The sequence below is a fragment of the Candoia aspera genome, chromosome 3 (assembly GCF_035149785.1).
Source record: "Candoia aspera isolate rCanAsp1 chromosome 3, rCanAsp1.hap2, whole genome shotgun sequence".
NCBI lineage: Eukaryota > Metazoa > Chordata > Lepidosauria > Squamata > Boidae > Candoia > Candoia aspera.
Genome location: NC_086155.1, coordinates 181,517,418 through 181,543,775, shown reverse-complemented (window position 1 = coordinate 181,543,775; position 26,358 = coordinate 181,517,418). Strand labels below are relative to the sequence as shown.

General features: G+C 37.8%; 1 protein-coding gene across 1 annotated transcript; it reads right to left on the bottom strand.

The window, feature by feature from the left end:
• Positions 1-13,052: 13,052 nt before the first annotated feature.
• LOC134494331 (carbonic anhydrase 13-like) lies at positions 13,053-25,830 on the bottom strand. Its single transcript, XM_063299443.1, has 7 exons — positions 25,686-25,830; positions 20,547-20,744; positions 19,821-19,939; positions 16,660-16,755; positions 15,502-15,564; positions 14,390-14,545; positions 13,053-13,529 (listed from the first exon to the last, which is right to left on the bottom strand). Exons 1-7 carry the CDS (start codon positions 25,714-25,716, stop codon positions 13,416-13,418), a joined length of 777 nt encoding a protein of 258 aa, XP_063155513.1. The 5' UTR covers positions 25,717-25,830; the 3' UTR covers positions 13,053-13,415.
• Between the last annotated feature and the right edge of the window lie 528 nt (positions 25,831-26,358).

Sequence of the window (26,358 nt, the reverse complement as noted above, 5' to 3'; positions counted from 1 at the left end):
TAATAATCTTAATCTATAGTCCATTCAAATAATGTCTTGGAACTTGATTTCTTTTCATTTTTTCTTTGTCTCTTCTTATGAGATGCTTCAAAATTTTAACAAGCCTCTTTTGTAAATCCAATATAGAAAAATTATTCAGGTCACTCTCTTCATTTATTGTTTGTATATCCCTTTTAATTATTAAGACATCAGCCAGTTTCTTTTGTATGTCCGTTGTAGCATCTTTTTCCATGTCATCCCTGTAGCCTGTCATTTGTAAATCCACCTTCAACTCAGTCTCAGTCTTGTCAGGTAAAACTTGTTCCTCTTTCATAACATCTTTTAGACATAGTCACTCCATAGAGGCAGATGTCTCTGTTGACACTATTAATAATTTCTGAGTCCATTGTTCAAAAATATCTTTCAATATGTCCAAGGTTAGAATATTTTGCTCCATTCTGTAAGTCAAGTTTATGAGTTCTTCTCCTTTAATTGTAATCTTTAGTTCCCTCTAGTGTCCAATTTTTATAATCTTTTTTTTTAAGTTCAAAACAAAAGCATTTTCCCATGGGAAGGATCCTATATAATTAATTCCAAAATCTTATTTCAATTTATCTGGACCCTTAGTCTATCTATAACTTTCCAAAATCAAAGTTTTAATTACCATTTTGCTGTTTATTCAAAAAAAATTAAGTCCTTAAACTTGTATTTAAAACTTGTTTTGCTAAGGATTGAAGGAAAGTCACCCAATGTTTTCAGACTTGTTGATCCAAAGGTTCCTAATAGCTGAAAAGTAGTTAACAAGCAATTTCTGAAAGTGATTAGAGAAGGAAGTATGCAAACCCAGTGTCCTTTTGAAGGCACCAACTGTGGTTTGAGCAAGATGGCTATTCCCTCATCTCCCAGAGCTCTAAACCCACCAGAGACCACTGTCTTGGAATCTCCTTACAAGAAGCAACTTTCTGGAACACTTGTGGGCAATCCCAAGTCCTCTCCTTGTCCTGAGAGGTTTCAAAAAGCTATCTACTTGCCATCTCTTCATTCTGCTGCAGTTGTTGTTTCTGCTTTTCATGGAGCCATCTTCAGTCTGCCATTTCTTCCTCTGGAAGTCCTCCTGTACTTTATTTGTCCATTTTGATAATAAAATGTTCTGGCTTAAAAATATGCCCCAAGATGGAAGAAATGGCTCCATCATTTGCCCAAGGAGGCAAACATATACTAGTGGCAAAGATGTGTCTCCAGAAAGAATTGAAGATCTTTTTACTTTGGACTCACCATATTGTTAAGCCATATTAATCAAAGCAAACCTTGCATTAACTCTCAGCTTAGGGTTGACCCAGTATATTTTTCTATGTCTGATTTGGAGAAAAGAAATTGGTCCTTCCTCTTCCTGAGTGCCAAATAGGAGAACTTTTCTGGTCATGGCTGTATTGTGGTTGTTCTGTTTTCTTTGTGGAGCTGAAAGACAGTCAATTACCACAGCAGTTTTGTAGAAGAATAGAGGATAGAAAGCATTCCAAAAATAAAAGTAGTTACTCCCTCTCTGTTGAAGGAAGTGTTTCTCTTTCTCTTCTAAAGAAGAAGGATAATTTTTTTTTTAAATGGAAGTGAGGGTTATTTAGATTTTGTATCCAGTATTTTTCTTCTGGATCACAATGCATGTAAAAAAAAGAGACAGAGCACATGGTTGTGGCCAACATCTTGACATTTTTACCCCCTCCCTGCAGATACCTCTGGCTTAAATGTTTGGACATGAATTTTGTAGAATTTCTAGGTCACTGGACTGTGTCAGGACATGATTAAAGAACATTTGGTACATATTAGGAGAGTACACATATCTCCACCCACACCCCACACCCAGTTTTCTGAGGATGACGACAAATCCTGCACTGGCTGTGATACCCATGGCTATATCTGCAACTCCTTACGTCATTCAGGGACATGTGTACAAAACTGATACTTGCATCCAGTTTATCCATCAAGAACAGCATGTATGAAGAGCAACTGCCAGTTGTATATGCCTTTTTAAAAACGAAGTCAGGATGCTGGAGACATTCTAAATGTGGTATTTTAAAATCTACTGATTTGAATTAATGAAGTAGAAGCAAGTGCTGTTTTCAGTGTGTCTTTCCAAAGATATGAAATTCCTTATCATCAAAGTTATTATTACTATTGCATAAAAATAATTCACAACTAATCTCACAGTTTCATATGGTATATTCTCTCTTAATAAACCTATCGAAAAACCACTTTATAAGATTTAAATCAGAACCTATCTATTAGAAAATAGCTCTGAAATACTCAAATTAGAATATAGTTTTTACTTTTATCTTACAAAAGAACAGGCTTATGTATGATAGAAGTGCCACTATGTTCATTAGACTTACTTCTGAATAAATGTGCCAAGGACTGCAGCCTTCATGCTATCTCTCTTAAGTTCTGCATCTGTCTGCTATGTTTGGACTATATCTCCCAGAATTCCTCACCAGCATACCATGGGCTAGGAATTCTGGGAATTGGAATCCTAACAACTTGAAGAAGATCAGGTTTGGGGAAAGACCTATGCTATCCATGGCAGTTATTGGAGCAGTTAAGAAGCTCTGCTCTAAAGATCACACAAAGATGGAGACAGGAAAAAGGGGGGGGGGAAACCCCACAAAGCCAGAATCCCTTTATTGCTTAGGTAACAAGAAGGCAACTACTGTGGAATTTCCGAAACTGTGGCACACTAGTTTTATTCAGTGTCTAAAGAAAAAGCCCTGTGCTTGTGATTGATCCGGAACCAATGAACTGATGACCATTGCAAGATAAATGGGAGAGACAGAAATTGCACAAGGGCCAGGTTTCTTGCCTATTACAAGTTTTCTTGGTGAGGAGGGGAAAAAAAACCCTTTCTCCATGCTTTCAGGCTTATCTTTGGGCCAGCAAGTTGTACACTCCATGGGATGTCAGTTTTATTCCAGGTATTTGATGGTCCCCATGTCTAGGGAACAGGAAGGACTTTGTACTATGTATAGGGATGGACATGTCTTTCATTTGGTTTAGATAAATGTTTCTCAAGCTTGGCAACTTTAAGTTGTATGGACTTCAACTCCCAGAATTCCCCAGCTAGAATGGTTGAGGAATTCTGGGAGTTGGAGTCCATACATCTTAAACTTGGCTAGGTTGAGAAACACTGGTTTAGATGAATGAGGCTTGAATAAAAAAGTGAATTTCCAGTATGAAGTAATTACTGAGATGTTTTGATCATACACAGAGAATGAACACTGATCATGAGAAGACTGAATGACAAAACTAATATACAATATGAAGGAAGAATGAATGGGTCAAGAGGAAGAGAAGACCAAAAAGGTCATAGTGGGAAGAAGTTGTCAAGATCCTCAAAAAGAGAAGTGAGAATTTTAAAGAACAAAAGGTAATATAGGAAGCAGTGGTGGAAGCAAGGATGATTTACAAGGACAGAAAGCTATGGAGAGATACAGTGATCGGTGTTGGAGCAAACTAAATGGCTACATTTCCTTTTCTTTTTCTCATCTCCTCCCTTTAATTTCTTTGACTTACTATTTCTTACTCATTTTCTGCACTTTGCATACTTGCTTGCTCCAAAAGGGAACAGCATGTATGTATTAAATTGTTATATGAATATCTTAAGCAGAGAAGCCAAAAAGCAGAATTCCTTCTGCATAAGAACGTTTCAGCTGTAGATTCATGTCAACCTTCTAAAACGTTAGTTTTGCACATGCGCAGAGTCCCACCCATATATATCAGCAGCAGGGGATCTGGAAAATGACATCTGTTGTTATCTTTTGACTGGCGCCTGGCACTGCGTTCTTTTCCAAGCTTTTTGTTGGTGTGAACTGCAAATATTTAGAAGGATTCTGGAAATATTTGTCAAGTAATAGCACTACCATCTCCTATAAATACACTGCTGATATTTTGGTTGTGAAAATACAATATCCAACTTGCCTGGGAATGCTAAAGCCAGTTTGGTCTAGTGGTTAAGGCAACAGGCTATAAACCAGGAGACTGAGAGTTCTAGTCCTGCCTTAGGCATGAAAGCCAGCTTGGTGACCTTGGGCTGGTCACTCTCTCTCAGCCCAACCCACCTCACAGGGTTGTTGTTGTGGGGAAAATAGGAGGAGGAAGGATTATTAAGTATGTTTACTGCCTTGAGTTATTTATAAAAATAATAAAGGTGGGATAGAAAATAAATAAACAAAGCAGATTGCAGCAGCTTTCTCTGCATAAAAGCTCCAATGCTAGAATTTAACATGGAAGCATCAATGTCATGGTAAATATACTGTGCTTAGAGAATAAATGTGCATTTAGAACCATCTAGGTACCATCTGATGGTCCCTGAAATACTGTTCCAGGCATAGGTTACTTGAAGAAGCCCTGAAGATGAATGCACCTATGGTGGCATTATTCATATGACACAGATTATGTATTGCACATCAGTTATCATTTGTAGGATGGCATCATGACACATGTGATGTCATTTGCCCCCCTTGCCCCCCTCCACCAAAGATACCCATGGTCCTTAAGGACATAGGATTGCTCCACTCAGTTCTTCCCTTCTCAGAACACAGGCATTGCTATAATTGCAGGAAGGGAAGTTGGATACCAGACTCCTCACCACTCCCACCACTTGCCAGTGCATGGCTGGCTTTTTCTAAGATCAGGAAATCCTAACCTCAAGAGTTCCACAAAGTTGTGCACAAGGGGCTGGGCAGATTCAAAGGATCCTCAAGCCCCCAGTCCCAGCTTCCTCTGATGTCCCAAATCAGGAGATGATGCAAACTGGAATTTGAGCTTGATTAAATTAATTTTCTCCACTGCACAGAACATATCCCTATCCTCATTTTTTCCTTTCATAGCTGCAGCCAACATGGGGCTTCAATTCCTCGCACTGTTCTAATTTAATACTGAGCTTGTTCTGCCAGTGGCATTATTTCCAAATGAACAAATGAGCAGAATGATGCTTGCATGCTTTTCTTTAGATCTGTTCGGGTTAGAAAGCTGGAGACTTTTTTTTAACTGAAAGGTAAAGATTTATAGAGAGGCCAGACGTCACCATCACTCCCCTACCCACATGGTTATTTTAAGAAGGTACTGCTTGTTTTAACATAGAGAAGCACAAGCCAAAGGAATAACTGCTTGAGATTTCTTGCCATTGTTTCTGGCTCTTGATGCTGTTACAGGATCTGCAAAACTTTAAAATTAGACTCACAATAATGACTTCAAAACTCCCATAGTACAAAGTATCTACGTCAACACTATTAAAAGAATAGGTCCATTGAACAAATGAGCCTGCGTGCTTTGCTAAATGTCAGCAAGCAGACAGTATCATGAAGGAATCCTTGAGGGATTCTTCACTACTATAGTACTACAAGACCCATCCTGCTTTTCAAGTCAGCATTACCAAGGCTGTGATCACTGATAACACAAGACCCTCCACTCCCCCATGCCTTTTTGAGTTAGAGGGAGAGGGGCTAATTGCTTTTTAAACAAACCTCAGTTTGTTTAAACCACTCAATTTCACTGTATAAATGAATGGATTTCACATTGCAAGCATACTCAAGACAGTGAAGAACCTTAGACTCTAAGTGGGAGATCAGAGGCAGACCCACTTTCTGTGCTTGTAATCTGAAGCAAGCCAGTGTCATCGTTATTTGCACATGATCTCCTCTTTAGTCTTATTAGATTTATTTCCTATTACATCTGCATAAAGCCCTGCACTTGCCTTAATTTTTGAATAAACTCAGAATGCTGCTCAGCAATTCTACTCATACTTTAACAGTCGGGCAGATTATCCAGTTTTGTCCCTAAATAAACAAGTGTATATAAATGGATGCAGAAGATATCAAAGTGTAGGTAGTGTTTTTCTCCTGAATCCTGAATAGCATTTTCATGAATCAGGAAAAAGCAGGACTGGATTTATTTATTAAACAAATTTATAAGGCCACCCAAGTCACACAGGATGGCTCCGGGTAGCCTTATAATTTAAATTTTTAATCTTACAGGATTAAAAACCATAAAAACACAATTCCAGTTGCAATAAATTACTTTTTTGGAGTAAAAGCCACAGACATAGAGATTTACAATACCACTTTCTTCTTCTGCATCATGGTGCCTTTCAAATTATTGGATTTCATATTTTATAATCTCTAGTCAAATATTATATTTGATGGGGGCTGGCATGGACAAAAGAATTCAAAGCAAAGGCTTGGGGATGGTTTTCTAGCCCAGAGATGCATACTCTGCACCCTTAGGGCTGCCATCAGCACCAAAAGTCTTGGGCATAGGCCTTAGAAATCTACAAAACCTTTCCTTCCTTCCTTCCTTCCTTCCTTCCTTCCTTCCTTCCTTCCTTCCTTTCCTTCCTTCCTTCCTTCCCGTCTGCAGAACATAAAATATTTTTAATTTTAATTGAATTAAATTAAATCATAAATCTTTTTTTTCCATTGGACATAAAACTTTGAACTTTGTAGCCTTCAGACTACTGTTTAAAGGCCAAGTACCAGCCTCAGCAACTCCATTCCGGTCTATTTGATGATAGCTAAAATCTCATATAAACTGTACAGTATAACAATAATAATAATAATCCTAGTGAAATTTACCTGTGAAGATATTATTTGCGATTGTGATTATTCAAATTATTGTAAAATGATTACATTCTGAAATTGTTATTGTAAAAATGTTGACTGATTGTAATATTGGAATTATAGCAACAACTTACTTTTGAAGTTGTTAAAAGCAGTTTCTAGTACCATATAACATAGATAGCCAAGGAAAAATGAAAGAAAAAGAGTCTACCCCTTACCCTTTATATACTGCCCAGAATTGCTGGGAGATGGATGGCATATAAATTTAATACATTATAAAGAATAACCTACAATTAGATTCACAGTCTAAGACTGATAAAAATTTAATAATTCAAGTCCTAACCAAGGACCTAAGAATTATTAAGGTAGCATCTAAGAATATAGGCAGTTCCAAGCAAGGTGGTTTTTTGTAAAATTAAGATGTTCAAGTCTGATAAATTCAGAATTTCCAGATACCAAGGGAGTCCTTTATATATTGCTCCAAGGGCTCCAATCACAATTGGTCTAACAACAGATTTCTTTTTCCATATTCCATTATTATTATTGTTTGTAAAAAGGAAACTTTGTCTCAGACTTGTACAGTTAAAAAAATGGGGTAAATAAAGCTGGGTACTTTGAAGGTAAGTATCAGAATGTTTTGTTTGTTTTGATATGGAATGTTCTAAACAATCTCCAGGTTTCATTGTAACCTACTAATTCAACAAAATAAAAGATTGTAAATTTGTTTTTAAATGTGATGAATTAAAAATGAACTACTGCTATAGGACTGAGAGTATATAATCATAGAATTAGTAACTGAATTAAAATAATGTGACATTGTCCAGGCACATTACCAGTACTTTGAGTTAAACTTGAGTTGATGGTTCTTATTCAAGAAAAAATCAATGCTATTATAAGTTATCAGAGCATCTTTTGTGCTGTTGTCATCTCTGCATATTGAAATATTAAAAGGCTATTCATCCAGTAGAGTCATGATATATAGGACTCACAGCTAAGATCCACCACAGAAGCAAGTACAGGAGTGATAAAGTTGCTCAACTTTGACACACAAGCTAGGGTGGAGCACACACACCCAGTATCAGGCGCAACAGGTTTACACAATGTTTACTGCACATATTGGATACTAGAACACAGTGTTCCAGTTGACATATAAGCTTTTGTAAGCTGTAGCTCACTTCATGCATCTGATGAAGAGGGTGGCAACTCATGAAAGCTCATGCCTTTTAATAAGATTTGTTAGTTGGAAAAGGTGCCACCAGACTCCTGATTTGTTTTCTTACCATACAGTAACACAGCTCTCCTCCTAGAACGTCCTCAAGGCTTACTATCTCATGAAAATGTACATGCCCCTATGACCTTTATTGGTAGGATATTGGCAATGTGTGATGATATCTGTCCCTAAATAAGCTGAACCCAACCTGGTGCCTTTCAGATATGTTGGCTCACAAAACTGTGTTTATGTTGGCTGAATGTAATGGAAGCTATAATCTAACACAACTGGAGGACACCAAGTAGCCTGTGAACTCCTTCACACTGAAGGTTCTGCTCCATTGTCCAAATTAGTTTGGAACTGGTACAGATGCATGTACTAGGTTTTTCTTTGCTTAGTACTGAGAACACACACCTTCTCTCTCTCTCTCTCTCTCTCATTCGCTCTTTTTTTCTTTTTAACAGTAATTGATATGCTATCCAGCATCTAAGTTGCTTCATCTAAGTTGCTGGAGCAGGAGAATAATTTTTCTCCTTGTTCTCAGCTTTACAAGATTGGCAAACTAGAACATGAGCACCGATTTGATCATCTTCAAACTGCTTTTGTGCAATTGGGATGGAAACAGAGAAGGCACCATTTCTCCAAACCGATGTTCTCAGGATTAAAAGAGGTGCTAGTAGATCGAAGCTCATCTAAGGAAGAAGGGCCAGTGGGAAATAAGCATTTGGAATGAACTTATACAGTGGCTAGAAATGGGGGAGGATAATTCGGGAGGGATAGGATGGGCTACTGAAATTTTATCTTGATGAACCTTCTGCTTCGTAGGAATGCCTGTTTGCCTCCATGTTTGTATTCAGAGCTGGCTTTAGTCTAAGGCCAAGTAGGCATTGGCCTAGGATGCTGAAGCTTAGGAGCCACCAACACTGCCCCTCTTCCCAAATCCTTCTAAAAATGCAGATTTTTCACATCAGCAGGAGGTGGCGCCATCAGTGTGACCTGGGGCACCATATACCCTTGATCCAGCACTGTTGGTATTTATAAGTAAAGCATGGAAGACATCTTAACACTCTCAGCATCTCATCATCCAGAGCAAACAAGACTTGAAAAAGCTGCTCTGGGAACTGTTGCTTGTAGAAGCTGAGAGTCCAGAAAAGAATTGAAAGCACTTATGCTGGGCTGATGGTTCAACAAGGCTTGCCTGATTCTTTTTGAAGGGAAATGATGATACTGTACTGGGACCATTACGGTGGAAGTTGCAGCTAAAGAATCTAGCAATGTAGCAATTAAAATTGCAGCAAAAGGACATGGTTGCATGCTGGCTTTAGCTTGTCAGCACATCCAAAGACCCACTTGGCTCTCTTTCTCATATTTCATTGCAAATGAGTAAATGGGCTTTCAACACATCATTCTAGAAACCACTTTCAGAGACAGTATCCAAATGAATCTTGTGTCAAAAATTTCATCAAATCCCCTCCCCCCCAATTCATTTGATGGGGAGATAAAATGCCTTCAATACATTTTTTGCAAAGGAGAAAAAAAGTTGGGAGTTTTTGCACATTCTTGAGTTATGAAGTGGCTCATGAACAGCATTATTTTTTTAATTGTATAATCATATTTCCATTGATCTATAGCCTAACTGGCTTCCTGAGCTTCAGTTAAATCATAGGAAACTTCTCCTATGGCCTTTTCACTTGATAAAGCCATCCTCTGACACATGTCCAGAATGGCATGACACATTGTGAGGGGTGGGGGGAAGCACCATTCTCAACCACCTCAAATGCTAAAGCTCAAAAATACCACCAGAAGGCATCAAAAAAAGACAAATGAAATGCTCTGAGAGAATGATGTAGAAAAACAGAAGCCTCTTTCCCAGAGAGAGAAAACTTCCAGGAAGTTTTGGAGAGCTGATTCATCACTGTAATAATCCAAGGCATCCTTTCATTCTGCTGCCTGCTCAGCCAAACTGAAGGTGGTGCTTTCCCAACCTGAGCAAACATTGTAGTGAAAGGTGGAACCAGCTTTTTTCACTCACTGCTTTAGACTGTTAGCCTAGACTGAGACTTTTTTGTGGTGCAATCTCAAAATATCAAATACAATTGATTTTCACCATTGATATATTGATATTCTCAGTTGTTGATAATTCCTAACCATGAAACTATTGGATAAATTACTGATCAAACTTTGTACCTCTCAAATGCACACAGTAGCTGGCTGGGGATGATGGGAGTCATAGAACACCAGACTAAGAAAAGTGATATATTAATAAAATATTTTTTTTTAAAAAGTAACCTCAGTAGCTAACATATAGCTGTCCAAAGCCAAATCATGTTTTTTCGTTACTTAATGTAATGAAAATCTCCTAGGAGATTGGTGTATTTTGGATGATTTGATAATCCATGTAAAAATTCAGATCCAGATTCCTGTTTTGGGGGACAGGAAACTATCTAATAAGCTCCCAGGCTAAATAAATTGTTGCACAAATCAAAATCAAGTCTACAGGCCTTTCCCCACTGCTAAATTTAAGTGCTAGTCACCCATCCTTGAGTTGGCAAAAACTACACTGTTATATAAGGCCATCCACAGAAAAGGTCAATGGCAGGCACAGATTTTAACATGTGAAAAGGGGTGAGGTTTCAGGCACCCAGTTGCACCTTTCCCAATGATATCCTGGATATCATTGACCCACTCCCCAGTAGATGTCCCTGCTGGTTGGTATCTTGCCTCTATTGTTTTGGTTATGACTTACCACAAAATGGCACTGTCTTGATTATGTGCCTAGCATTACCTATAATTGGATCTGTGTTTTCTAGTATTTTCATTTTTCTGAGTCCATTGAGCTGAAATTTAATATTGCTTTGAGTTCAATAATTTAGAAAAAAAAAGATACCATTTGTATCAGAGGTTATTGCTTTAATGCTTTACCATTTGCTAGAAAAAATTAGAAAGGTCCTTTTTCACATTTTAATAATTCATGTTTATTTAGTTTAAAGCTGTAGCATTTTCACCTTCCAAAAATCGTTTTAATGGTTTCAGATCACATCTTAACATTACTTTACTTATAATGACACCTACTGGTTAGAAAAAGCTAAAAAAAAACTTCTGCCTCCATAAAATAAAGTACAGTACCATAAATCCTTTATTTTTTTGCCTCATGATCTGTTGAGTTTTATGTATCCTAAATTAACAAAGTACTATCATACCCAGTTCAGAATAATAACTGGGAAAAGCAGCATGTTAACGTAACAAGTCCTGATATAGTTAATTAATTTGTTTTATGCTGCATAGAAAATGGGAATTTCCAAGGCAGATAATATAAAATTTCTGGCATAAGGAGCAGGGCTTGGACAAAATGTATATGAAAACATGGATTTATCAATATCAATGAACAATTATTTTTAATTATATAATACCGTAGTCGGTATTTGGCTTTTGATGACAGCTCTACTAATTAAACAGTGCAGGTTTAATACCACTATCCTGAACAGCACGTCAGCCTGTATTGCAGAGACTCTTTTGGCACCCTCCCAGCCGCAAACCATGAAGTTGTCATTTCCTGTCCCACTTGTTTTTTTCTTCCCAAGCGAAGCTGGAAAGCGTACACACACACACCACCTGCCCCCAGACACACATTGAGGTATCATGGTCAGTGCCACTGGAGAGGGTTTCAGGGCAGGGGGCATTTCACCCCACTCCCACCTGTTCCTCTGTTTTTTACCCCCCTTAAAACCATAACCATGGAGTGCCCTGAGAGACATGCTTTTCCACAACTTCTTCTTGACCTTGGGAAAGAGGAAGATTAATTGAACTCACAGTCAGCACTTTCCATGACATAGCTGAATGGAAGGAGTTAAACCCTATGTATTGACTACAGTATATTTTTGAGAGCTCTTATATAACCCTCTTTTGGGTTAATTGAGTGGGCCCACCCACTGCACACTAATCGGAAAACTGCATAAATGTGTTTATGCAGTACCAGGAGAAACCTCAAACCAAGGTTATCTGTATTTATGGATGTCTGTGCTGAAGTAAGCTCCGTTACGTTCAGTGAGAGTTTGGCAGGAAAATATGACCAGAATGGCATCCTACAGTCCTATGTGTAGTCATATGTGGATGTAATCCCAACCAAAAACAAGGAAAATGGCTTCTAAAAAGCCATGTATTACATTAGGTTTTTAAACTTAATTGTAAATTGTTTGATTCCATTAGGCATAATTTAAGATTGGATCCAGTTTGATACACCTTATGCAATTTCTAAACTAAGATCAACCAGCCTATCTTTCCACGTGTGCAAATTTAAAAATCAATTTAAACACATGTAAATTTGAAAACATTAAAATGATTAGCTTTTATTTGAAATAACTGCTAAAAACACAGTTAGAGGAAAACTTAATTTATTGTCAATAAACTATTTTAAAAAAATATCTAACATAAGAACATAGATCAGTAATGTTTTATTCACTCCTTCTTGCCCTAATGCAAAATTTCTTCTGAATCCTTAATAATGCTTTTATTTGAATAACATCAAAATATATTAAGAACTCTAGTTTTTTTTTAAATGAAACAATGGCATCTCCAAACCATCATTCACAGCCTTATATACAAATACCCACACATTAACATACAGATTATATAATTCAGCAAGCACATCTCTCTCCAAACTGCACTTCTGAATGGAGACAAAACCCCATGTCATCTCTGATAAAAAGATTTTTAAAACCAAACATGTTGACATCATTATATCCTCAGTTCTCTGGATTTTTTTTTAAGTGAGTTGCCATTCTTGCTTTCTGTCTAATCAGCTGAATAATTTCCCAGTGAGTTTCTTTACATATCAACAATTCCTAGGATGCTTCGGAGAAAAATGGTTAGAATCCCTTACTGTAAGATTCTATCATTTAATCCTCTGACCCCAGCTAGGTCATTTCATTCACAAATCCTAAATTACGTCTATACAATCCTCATCACTACACTTAACATGCTACACTGCAATCAAATAAGAGCATGAAGCTGATTCAGACCACAAAATGCAGTATTAATTTATTAGCTATAATCTCAACAAATCTGATTGACTGTATCTTATTTATTGAAGTCCAATAATATCTTATGTTATTAATTATGCCTTGCCTCTCTAACATAGTCAAACTGCAAGAAAACTCTATTATTTAAAATAGCTGAAACAAATAATTGAGGAAAAATATTGTCTCAATAAAATAAGATTATATCCTGAATTGGATATAAGTATTTTAGTTCTATTTCTCTTGATCATCTCACTATTTGCATATACTTTGCATTTACTGTCATTTTATAAAAGCTCTATGTTTTTATTTGGGATTTATATTTGTAATGGAAAAATTATATATTGTAAGGGTCAGGGATCATAGTAACGGCTATTCTATTCTATTCTATTCTATTCTATTCTATTCTATTCTATTCTATTCTATTCACAAGTCTTTCCATCAAAATTCCTACAATTTAAAAATGAACATATAAAACAATAAAACAATAAAAACATTGCCTCATTCCAAATTAAAATGCATTGGTTTTTTTTAAAATAAGGTCAATATTTTGAATGGGTTTTGCAGCTGAAACAGTGTCACCTATGATTACAAACTATCCTTCCTTTAATTTCTTCTTACTTCCCGCCCCCTTAAAGGCTGTGGTGGTCTGAAGTTTTTCAGCATGCAAAAGGCATTCTCTCCCTCACCAGTGCACAGGAGGTTGCGAAATTTGGCCAGCTGTGGATGAAAAAGGTACAAAATTCAGCAATAATACCTTAATGCCAAAACATACTCCACGTGCACATAATTTTCTGGTGATGCATGTTGCTATAAACCTGTGCTTTTTTATGAGCAATTAGTTTCTGTGTACTGAGCGCACAAAGACATGCTCAACAACTGAAGATGTGCACATATGGTTAATGAATGATGACCTATTATGAAACGGTGCCTACCTAATATTTGCAAAGATCAAACATAATGTACTTAATTTGTATTGTAACATTGAAGCACTCTAAGTATGTACAAGCCTCAGGCACACCTTCACTATCCTCACAATTTTGGCAAGCCACCTAAATAAGATGAACTGAACCAAAAAACGGGTTCTTAATTATGTCTGCACCTTAATGGTTAATATTGATTGATTATGTGCCATCAAGTTGGTGTTGAGTCTTAGCGACCACATAGATAGATTTTCTCCATGACTATCTGAATGAGTAATATAGTTGGATTTTAATAGGTGATCACTGTATTCTCCTAATATCAGAATGAGAGCCACTTTGCTGTAGTTGTTAAGGGACCAGGCTAGAAATCAGGAGACTGTGAGATCTAGTCTCTCCTTGGGCACAAAGCCAGCTGGGTGACCTTGGGCCAATCACTCTCTCTCAGGCTTAGGAAGGAGGCAATGGCAAATCATTTCTGAAAAACCTTGCCAAGAAAACTGCAGGGACTTGTCCAGGCAGTCTCTGAGAATCAGACACAATTGAATGGATTAAAAAAAAATCAGAATACAATAAATGGCAGATATTCATATGAGAACTCCTTTAAAAAGAGAGATTTCAAATGGGAAAGCACTGTCTCTGGTCAGAGGCAAAACATACCTGTTCAGAGCAAACACTTATAGGCTCCCTAAGAACAATCCAGATGACACTCTCAAGAAGGGGAGGGACTGTGAGAGACCCAAGGTAAGTCCAGTAGTCCAGAGAATGAGGAAGCAGACAGGAAGGATCAAAATTGGTGAACCTGTGCTGTTTACCCTGAAGGAAGGAAGGATGGAAGAAATTAGCAAATTTCCTTTTCATCCTCATTGCTTCTTAAGTGTGGCATATAACTCCCTCTGTTGATTCTTCCTTCTATGACAGGCTTCCTGTTACCAGGAGATTCTTTTCCATCTCCACTTTTGCCTCCATGAGCATAGAGAGATTTATCCTGTGGTTCTTCACACACAGTTGCAGCTCATTCCCAGCACTGATTGCCCTTTCTCAAACTCTAATGCTTGTATGACTACCAGATCTGCGCTGCACATATATAGACAATCACTAGAGGGCAGAATCAGGATTTTTGTATCTCTGCTGCAAACCCAATGGCTGTCCAAATTTTGCTGCCAAGATCTGGTAGCCCTAAATGCTTGTACAGGTAATTCTCGTTTAGGACTGCCTCTTACAGCGACCACTGCAGTTACGACAGTGATGAAAAATCACTTTGTAATCTAACCTAGCATTTATGACCTTTGCAGGTCTGTAAAGCAAAGGAAAGCTGAGGTAAGTTCATAAGCACAGTCGCGGTTTTATTTAGAGACTACTTCATTCAATGACCAAGCTGCCATTCCCAATTGTGGTGGCTAAACAAGGACTACCTGTAAATGGCAAGAGACAGAGTGCTTGTGTGAGGTTTAAAGCACTTCATTTGTATGGACAACCCTAGAAAATATTACACAGTACTGTGTTAAAACAGCTGAGGGGAACTGGAAAGTAAACACGTAGATTTAGCATCTTGATTCATTATTCATACTTGTGGAGATCCTTTCTGTCTACTGCTGTGTGTTCCACACTTCCAGCAGAGGAACCAGAACTCTGTGAGCCAACAGAAAGTATAGACAGGTCTGTATTCTATTTTCTGAAATACATTTTAGTAGCAAAGTTTCCATACGTATATGTCCTGAGAGGTCCAAGCGTGATAAGAATACAGAGTACCAGAACCTGGTCTGCCTTACCTTCACTTTAATAGTATCCAGTTGGTCGGTGATTTTTCTCAGCTGTGAATTGCATTCACCCAACTGTAAATATAAATGTAAGATCATTTCTTTTGCTGAAGGAAAATGAAGTTTTATTGATTTTAAACTTTATTTACTGTTTTTTAACATTAACTTTTCTCAGCAGAATGGTTACAGTTATGTGGAAAATTTAAAGAGAAAGGAGAAATATAAACAACTAAGAAGATATGTTTTAAAAAATAACTAAAGGATGTAAAAGAAAATTCCAATGTTTAAAATGTCAAAAGGCCTAAGAAAAACAAGAGGTTTTATGGGAAGCTATTCTATAATTATGACACTACTACTGAAGTCCAACTACAAATGTGCAATCCACTACACACTAACCAAGGTGTAAGCTTCACCAATTCCAGTAAGATTTACTTCTGAATAGACTGGCATGGATTATCTGGTAGAACTCTGGAGATATTATTTCTGGAGAAAAACGTCTTCTTGAAGGCTCTTTTGGAATAATGAGGTGAATGTGAGTGAACAGTCCTCTGAAGGAAACTCATTCAGGAAGTTTTTCCTCTTTAGATGTTAGGAAAATACATACTTTGCTTTCCAGATATGCACTAAAGAACCAGATAGATCCTTCAGGGTATTTGTCTTAAGAAAAAAAATACAAATGATTTTTGGCTAATAAATACATATAAGTGGGGGGGAGAGAGAATGGCACCCCAAGGTGATCTAGTGTGTCATCTGAAACAACTCCCAATTGTGTTGCCAATTTTTGATTTCTCAACATTTGGAGACAGGAAATACTAAAAACTGTAGAGTAAATGTAAAATAGGTTTAATCAGGCTTGTTTTCTAAAAAGGAAAAATCCCATCTTCCCCAAATAAAACCAGAAAAAAAATATTTCACACATCCACTTGGGATCATAGAATTCTTGAGCTGGTGGGTTGGCCTATAAAAGCCATTGTCTTCAGCACCCTAATTGGTGCAAGGTCCAAAAGATGGGGCTACCCACTGTGGTTCTCATTCTCCTGGAAGCCATTATGTCCAGCTGCCTGCCAGCAAAATGTTCCTCACCCTGACAGACAGAATTATGTGCTAAACAATAGTCTGGTCTTTTGCTTCCTACTTTTGAAATGAAAGAGAATCATTTTATTCCCTTACCTTTAAGAAAACAGCCATGACTGCTAATCCATCAGATTGCCGAGCAGCTTCAACGAAGCTGGGGTATTTATCTGCATTCCAATGGACCACATGAAGCTGAAAAGCAAGAATGCAAGTACAATTAATCATCACTTAATGAAGTTAGACAGGGGTCTGTAACACATGATGGAGTATTGGGGGCTAAGTTTTTTTTTTTACAAGTAGCCAAAAGCCATCTTGATGTATGTAGTCCTTTGGAAGCTCCACACGCGTTGGTCCAAAGCTCTGAAGATCCATTCTAGCCAGTCCTAGTTTGGGGCACGTTTATAAAAATAATAATACAGTCTGTGACAGGTCCTCACACCAGTCCCTCCTACCAGGCCATGTCCCCACCCTCATTTTTCCCTCAGGAATCCTCAGATACACACACTGGATTGAGGGCTTTAACATCCTTGCAGGAAAGCTGCTTGGTAAGTGCAAAGTATTATTATGAATAAAATCTAGGAGGTCTGATGGCTCAGTTCACTAAATCTGGATTCTGGAACTTAGGGTGTCAACACACACACTTTTAAAAGCTGGACAATATATCTTCTGAAATGTTATGAACATTTTACAAAAAGGAAACAAATGCTTTCAACAGGAATGGCTTTTATTGTAGATTAGTGGAAAATAACAAACAAGAAAGGACACGAGTAAACTCTGAAACACTGTGGGGGAGGCCCATTCCCAATGGCCTGTGACTTCTCTTTTAAAGGATGTATGTATCTTGTCTTACCACCGCTCTTGCACCACAGCTTGTTGGAGAAATCTTTTAAGGCCTGTTTCTTTTATGCATCATCATCAGCACTCCTGTACCGCAGCCTGCTGGGAACACCTGGGTCCAGGAGGTAGGCTGCCTCAGCTTAATAGGAGTTTGGATCCACTGAGATCATCTGCCAGAGGAACTGTGTTGTCTTCTGTCTGCAGAGCAGCTCTTTATTCTTGCATGTGCCAATTTGGCAGAGGTGCATTCTTGAGCCAAAGAGCCTTTTCTTCGTGGAGCTCACAACTGAACACTTTGGGCATGTCTCCACCCATATGGTCAGCCTGGCACTCTCTCAAATCTAGGGTCTTTTTTTTTTTTCTCCAAAATCAGTAGGGTTTCTAGTGGGTTCTTGAAGACGTTTATAATCAGCACAGGGAAAACTTTTTAAACTGACTAAACATTCCTAGATATTTTCTCCTTCCATTTGGTTTCTTAGATGGAACTCATTTTTTTTTCCAGCTATATATCTGTTTTGGAACATATTTTCTAAGCACCTCTTATTAATTCGTTATATTCCATCTCACCTGGTTCCTGTGAAAAACATAAGTCTTTAAACACTGCAAACGTCATTTCCCCCAGCTGATTTTCCCACAATAATTTTAGCCATTTCTCCACCTTCCTTTATTTTATCAAGGAAATTGTTTCTGCGAATCTTCAGTTCTTACATTATAGTACTGACAAACATGTGCTTCTATTTCCAACTACTATTCCATTTCAGAAATATTAAAAAACCACTGAAAAGTTTCCCTCTTAATATTAGTTAACTAGAAGCCATTTATACTTTTTGAGGACTTTATGTTGGGAAAAGCAATCATTTAAAATTTTAATTTACTAGCAATGCCTCTTTCATTTAACATTTTTGCCATACCATTTCAACATGGAAAACACATTAAAATAAATTGACAGAGATTGTAACTAGACTAAACCTTTCATCTGAGAGAATTGTCATGGTATTATAAAAACAGGACATTTACAGTCCTGAATTTGGTTCCACCCAGATGCACCTCACTTCATCTCCACCCAGCATGGTCTCAGGCCTATCCAGTAGACCAATAAATCAGCCAATAGGGAAATAGTGTTTCCCTTGCTTTTTTGAAAACATCAACAGAAGGTATTTTGGTCTGTTTTTCTAAGGAAACCTTTCTCTAACACACATACTGTGAAAAATATAAAAGGGAAGACTTAGTACCTACATGTTAGGCATTTCCAGAGGCTTAATTGACCCCCATTTTCCTGCAGCAAGTTTATGCTGCTTAAGCACATAGTAAAATGTAAAGCCAGTTTGAGGTCTGTAAGTACTTCCCACTTGCTGAGGTTTCAAGTGAAAAGAAGGAAAACAGGAAATTATTGAACCTAATGGAAATCTTGGAACTTAAATGCAAAAGACCATATCAAGCCCTATTATTTCAGAGCCTCTTCTCATCATTAGAATGCTAGTTATATTTTCAGTGCATGAGAATGTTTTAGAATAGTAATTCCCAAGGAAGAAAATAATATGCAATATAGTTTTGCTTTTGTTTGTTGTGATGTTCACCAATATGAACCCAAAGGGCTGATTAATTCCAGGGCCTCCATGTTTTACGCAGCAGATATTTTCCCTGTATTTTACTATGACACTAGACAGTGAACACTGGAATATTTTAAAGGAGGATTTGCATCCGTAGCAGCTGTGTGTGTGAAAGTCAGAATGTAGGGTAGCTCCCCATGTTTGTCCACCTATGTTTGCCAAAAGGTACATTCCTTCAAACATTTCAGTGTCCACTGACATGTGGCAAACAGAGAAAATAAATCCACAATGGGCAAAGCACAGATGCACTAGAAGCATAACGGCTAAAAATGTAGTGTGCAGTACACATAAATGAGAGACAACATGAAAATGTTACTGAGCACACACCAAAAGCATTTTCCACGGCATCCAGAAATAATTGAAGGCACAGGTTTTAATTACAAAAAAAACCACTGATGTGTAATTCTAAGCAGAGTGATTGGGAGTAATTCCCATGGAATTCTATGGAATTTACTACCAAGGATGTGATCAACATACAAGATACAGTAAAAATTTCCAGGCCAGGCTAGTTTTAAATTCTAAAAATTTACCTATTAAAAACTAAAAAATTCCACCTAAATAATAAAATTCATCATATAGCATTAAATTATCCTGCTTGAACCTGACCAACTACACTTTTTTTTGGCACATATCGCTAAATGAATGTATGTAACCAGTCCTATAGTAAAATTTACCATTGCAAATTAATAATAATTTTGCTGCTGAAATCACACCAGTGCTTTATACAACAGTCATCTCAGAAAGGGCAGCTTTAATTATGCTGCAAAAGTACATCCTGTTGCTTCAGGACAGTTCAGAGGAGTACTTTACCTCTGCTGCGAATTTTGCTCCATCCACAGCATGTTCAGAACCAATGTCATCACTGGGTCCCCAATGGAAGTGGATTTGTCGCAGCCTATAATTTCCAGTGAGTGGACCCCCACTCAGCACTATAAACAATAATGATAATTTTTAATATTAAACAGAGAGTAGAAAACTTTTAATGCTTAAGTGTTTCTTTGGACTATTGAAAGCCGAAAGAAAACTGATGCAGAAAACACTGACTGGATCTCTCAGTGTTAAAGCAACTGCTGGGTGTTCCAGCTTAACACTAGAGAGTGGCACTTCCCCCCACATGCTATTTTCTGATTCTAAATAACTATCCTGAAAATTGCTATTCACTCTACAGAGGAAAAAAAATGCAAGCAAGAAACTGTTATTACAAAGGAAATCTGACCTGTTCCCATGAAATGAGAGCAACATAAAACAAAAACTCTAACTATACTGAAGAGTGAGAGAAAGCGGTGATTGAGAAAGGCATTTAGCCCACCTGAACAGGGCTTTTAGGAAGCTGTCTAACGTTCTGCAGCCAATCAGACAAAATCATATTCAAGAAATACGTGGACCGCCCATCTGAAGGCAGATATATTTAGATAACTGCAACTAACTGAAACCCACTCAAATGATAAGGTAAAAGGATCTTCTCTGGCGAACAGCTGCCTTATCATTTCGATAAAGTTAGTTAGTTATAGAACATTAAGTCTGTAGTGAACAAACCTGATTTATTCTCAGTGTCATCAAATTCCACACTGGTGGAGTGTCCATTGTTGAGTATGACTTTAGCAGAGGAAGGATCATAGCTGGGGCTGAGAGGGCGCAGGGTGGGGTCGTATTTGGTCTCTTTAGTTTGAATATCAATGGGAGATTGCCGGTTTCCATTAGCAATGGGGAAAGCTTCCTTCCAGTGAGTAGGTCCTAGAATACATTGCAGTAAAAACATTGCTTATGGAATATCATTTGGTACAGTCAGACAAACAAAGAAATTGTCATAGAAGAAAATATACAAGAACCTACCTGGATTTTCTTATTTTTCTTTTTTTTAAAAAATAAAATAAAATAATTAAAAATGGTTGGAATTAAAGGGATGGAAAGTATACCACCCAATCATCTTTGGTGAGCTGAAAGACAGCCCTCTAAACAAATATCTTAATTCTAATGAATTGAATACCCAAGGATGCAGGTTAGAACACTAGAGCTGTTCATTTTCTGCCTACTTCCAGGCATTCTGGTCATTAGGAATGCAGCAAACACCTGAAATTAACACACATGCAATAGTTTCAGAGAACATTTATCCATTAGATGATTTAATCTGTCATTCACACAACTATAATGCTTTATTTTGGTTCATAGGAAGTGCTTTATTCAGAGACAGAGATTAATATTGGCCCATCAAAGTTTCAGATAAGGTTGAAGAAGATGCTTTGCCTAGAGAATCCAGGGAATTAGGAAGGCCACATACTGATCTCCAAATGTGATATAGTATGAACACGTTGAAAAGAGAATACTTGATTGTCACAGAAGAAGGGCCAGAAGTGGTTTATATAGGCAATAGAGCAAGTGGTAGGCTACACTATACCACTTTGGACTGCCTATGGGAAATGCTAACAACAATTTTAAAAACTGCACTTCAGAGAGAAAAAAAAACAATGCAGCCCTCTCACTGGAACATACACTTTATGTACACATGTAGAAGAGAGTAACAATGTGATTTCCTAAGCTGCCATCAGAACTGGAATGGTCCACTTTTCCCACTCAGATATCTGAGCCACCTTACTCCAAACAACCAGGTCTTGGTCTATCAGTCATTATCATATATGCAAAATTAGAATTATTTCATATGAACATATTCCTTAAACCAAGAGTTAAATTTTAGAAGCACCAATCTTAAGCGGAACAGAAAAAAGAAGCAAAATTCTCAGCATTTTAAATGCATATATATGTTATACTATTTCAATTGTCCCATCTCTCTTCAAAAGAAATGAAAGGATTATAAGGTGATAAAAGTGTTAGGCATTTTGATGTTATAACAAAACAAAAACGAAGCATCTTAAAACCGTAGTTGTACAATACTTGGGAAAAGAGATATCTGTTAGTTACATCATAGCTATACCTTCAGCTACTGGTCCTAATAATATTTTGGGTAACAGGCATTTAGATCAGCTTTATACACAAGCCATAATATGAAATGTTACTTAAAAATATACCAAGTGAGTGACAGGCATACTTACTCTGAAGTAGCCTAGCTCAGGCTGGTTTGCCTTCATGGGAATTCTAGGAAGTATAATCAAAACATAAGTGAAGACCACCAGATTATGGAAGGGTAGGTGTTATTCTCTTTCATTTAGTTAAGAATTCTTCATTAGGAAAGGAATAACAGAAAATGCTGTTGTCAGAAATGCTTCTGGCCAGACTTGGGATTTACTTTAAGTTTAAATCTCCTACAGCAGAAATGCAAAAACAGCTTGCCATTATGCTCCTGGGGGTAGTACCAAAACTTTGGGACCTTTTTCTTTTTTTCATTGTTAAGGGATAAAATAGATCATTAAGGAACTGATTTCAGCCCTTAAAAATCCTAACACCCCCTCCAAAAGAGTCTGGTCCTGCCTACTTTGGAGTTCAGTTCTTGAAATGCTGCACAGAGTATAATACAACCCTCAAGCCAAGAAAAGAGGTACACCCATCCTACATTTTTTTTCCATTCCCCTGAAATAGTTCATAACATTTTCTGGAGATTTCCAGCAATTGGTTTTCAATTAATCTACCAGTGTGCAAGGCAAGATTTCTATCTGATCACAAGATTCCTTTATAGAATTTTAATCACAAGGCATCTTTATTTTATTACCCACAGGCACTTGCTTCTCTTTGAAATTTCAGAAAAAAATATAAAGGAGTGTAAGGTACTAAACTGACTTGCCTCTGTCCAATCTATGATATTATGAATATATTGGGTTAGTACATTCAAAAAGCTTCAAATCTTTAGCATTAGAATCAAATGAACTTCTATAGTTTTATGGTTTTATGTTTTTTATAGTTCTGGGTTTTATTGTTGTTGTGAGCTGCCCAGAGTTGTGTTTTTAGATTGGTGGCCATACATTTTTTTAAATAAATAAATATTCCACTTGGCTTATCAAGTAATAAGAGGGAGGTGGTTATGAAATTCTTAAGCCTATATTTTGTATTTGCTAAGGTGGAAAACCCCATTCACACTTAGCGTTTTAGGTTACTCTAGTCAAAGTTCATCAGCAATCTCATCCAATAATTGTTCAAAATTCTTCATCAAGAGTTCAGCAAGATAGAGGAGATGGAGAGATCATTGGCTTGCCTAAAGTCCCTTATTCTAATAAAATAATATCTCGACCTTCTCTGCTTCTAATTCTGGAGAAAAAAAACAGTACCATGTCTCTTATCACATCTGGGACACACCGTCTCTTTTACGTCAACCATATTTCTGTCCCACCAAGATTATCTTTTGCACTGTTTCATACCATATATGCAATGTCAAATTGTAGTTCTAAAATGAGTCAGCTATATTGTTTTTCATTTCTCAAAGATCATTTATGTCATTTAACATTTATCATTCAGTATCAAGAAAGATTGACAAAATAATGTTCTTACCCCTGCAAAGCTTACTGAGCTGCTTGCTTAAGTAATTTCTGTGCTTGCACAGGTACATCAAATTAGGGGTAGACAACCTCTGTCCACCAAATGCTTTAAATTTACCAAATCTTAAATGCCAGCATGCTGATTTTGTGGGCAACCCTATGCAGACTTTATTCAAGAGGAATTTCCATTGTGTTCACTGAAAGAGATCATAGGATAATAGCCTTTAGCAATTGTGAAATGGCTTACCACAACCTTTTAATTCAACATAAGCATGAAAACTATTAACCTAACCCATTATTCTGTGTAATTACAATGAGAATGTTATCACACAGGAATAAATGTTTATGGAAAAATGTATACAAGTGATTATTTGTATGGACTAATAATACAAATCTACCTCCCAATGGGTAGCCACCTCCTAAGTAATAAAAAAATTCTAATGATAGGAAATTGATGTGGAACTTCCAGAACTGTTTTGTGTGTTTGTATGTTTAGAACAACACAGCTAAAGTCACTGGTAATAACAAGACGAAGTTTTACAGTGTTCTGATGCTGTTAGGTTCTCAAAGCTAGGAACTTCAATGTGTTAGAAGTGGAGTCCCCACTGACAGTGAAACCAAATTGAGTTTGACATGTTAACTGTTGGATAGTCTTGATGTGTATCATCCATCTCTTTAGTCCGCAGAAGCAGTACCTCTTAGATGTAATAGCCAGCCTTCTAATAACTTATCTAGGTTCCTCCATATGAAGCAGGACACAAAGTTCTGTACGATTATCTTTGATGCATTGCTTGCTAAACAGACGTCATCCAGCCTGCGGTAGCATTGAGATTAGACAACACAAACTGAAGTCTTTCACTATCTGTATTACTGTGGTATGTACAGTCCAAGTAAGACATGGTACATTTTTAAAAGTCTTCCTAAATCTTTTACTGAATCCTGCCTATCATAGAGAGTAAAGGACTACACAAAATCAGAGTTGTTCCAAACTCAGCAGCTGAATACCCAGAAATTCAGAATGCACCAAAAAGTATATCTAAATTGGAAAGCTCAAAGGTGCCTTTACCGAAGGAAAATTTGAGGGTGACAATATATTAGTATCAGAATGATATTTCATAAATCCTTCATTTATCCCTTTCACATTGTTCAAAATCACTTTCAGGTTTCAACAGCTCCTGCTGCACCGTGTTTTTATTTGCTTTAACATAAAAGTAACTAAAAAGCTGTATTGTCCAGAATATGCATTTGATTTCTCTTTTGCAATCAAGCATGAACAGAGTTCACATGTGACATAAGAACTGGACTAAAATGAACTTTCAAGTATCTTTGTGAACTTGGTTTAATATTTCCCCTGCCCTGATATTAGTTTTAATTTAATAGATACAGAGCTCATGATAGAACAGAAACATAGAATGTGCAAACCATGGACCTTGAGATTTAGTACAAAGATCATTAACACAATTCATTAACACAAAGAAAAATATTAATTATGATTAACTTAGCACTATATATAGCAAAAAAGAAGTCAAAATATGTGAGATCAATAAACTGCCTTATTGGCATATCTCTCTTAAATACCCAAAGCCACTCATATGCACAATGTGCCTGCTGCTTCTTTCTCTTATTAGGAGCAAAACAGTAAGTACAATTTTAAAAATCAGGATGCTTTAATCCTTCTACAGTATTGGGGCACTTTTAACATGTCTTGTGATTTACTCTCTCCATCGATCACCAGAGAGCACTGAAGATATCTCCTTTTACCTCCAAAATTATAGATAATTAGAAAAAAAATAAAGATAATCGAGGATGAAAAAGATAAATTGTCATGTAATATTCTTTTTAAAATATTTTTTACATTTTGTTCAAATCTTGCAGCTTCAAATTTATGATCGAGAAATTTCATCTAATCTCAAAGTCGGAGAAAATGTACTCTAACTCACAAAAAGTAATGCAACTACACCTCTACAAATCTTTTAGGAGTTTGCCTTCCAAAGTGATAAGAATCCAATAACGGGAGGAAGGGAGGAAGGAAAAAAAGAAGTGGACTGAAGCCGCGTCGGCTTAGGAAGGAAACGCTTCCACCTTCTCCCATCCCAACTGAAGGAAAAAGCTGTGCGCATGTTGAGGATGATGGTGGTGGTGGTCGCAACAATATCCCCAGCGGGAGCAGCGCCTTTCCTGCCCTCGGCACAGTCTCCCGGCAGCCCACCCGCTGCTCCTATTCCCCCAGAGAGCCACCAGCTCTCCTGCTCACCGTTGTCTTCCTCGTATCCCCAGTGTAACATGACTTTAGTCTCCCGACGGGATGGAGGCGTTGCGGAGAGCGAGTGCCCGTCTGGTGCCAAAAGGGGTGCAGAGCAGCGACGGCAGGAGGAGGAGGACGACTCTCCAGGGGGAGCCCCGCGCAGCCTTTTTATCTCCCGCGCGCCGGCCACCGCCGCCTTTGGCCGCCAGGGGGGTCGGTCGGCAAGCGGCCCCCTTTCGGGCAACGTCACTTGGGAAGGAGTTCCGCGGCTCGGGAAAGAAAGGCACCCCTGGCTGCTCCTCTTGCGCGGGCTTCTGCGTTTGGAGGCCTGGTTCTTCAGAAGCCATGCCAGAAGCGGGCGCGCTCTTTTCCGAAAGCGAGGGTGCGAAGGGATTCCTTTGCAGACCTGCCTTCCCCACCTTGGCCCTCTCCATCTTTGTTAGACTACAACTCCCATCACTTCATCTAGCTAGGAATAACGGGTAGCACCTAACAAATGGAGAGCGCCAGGCTGGGGAAGGCAAGGCTGATCCAGACCGGGAAAGAGAAGCAGGAATTTGGGCACTCTAAAGGAGGACAGCTGGGCAAGGTTTTCTCATCTTTCCTCACAAGTGTCACTGAATTGTCTACGTTTTGTCTCTATAGCTGGCAAGAGCTCCCAAGCTCTCAACCAATGGGTAGT

Bases quoted from the DNA above. Each gene is read 5' to 3' on its own strand.
- LOC134494331 (XM_063299443.1), bottom strand. From the start codon at position 25,716: ATGTTACACTGGGGATACGAGGAAGACAACG. The intron at 16,756-19,820 runs GTAAAGTACTCC...CTTGCTTTTCAG, and splicing joins GAGCAAAATTCGCAGCAGAG to CTTCATGTGGTCCATTGGAA. The intron at 13,530-14,389 runs GTATGTTTTGCC...TTTCATCCACAG, and splicing joins TAAGTGTTTGCTCTGAACAG to CTGGCCAAATTTCGCAACCT.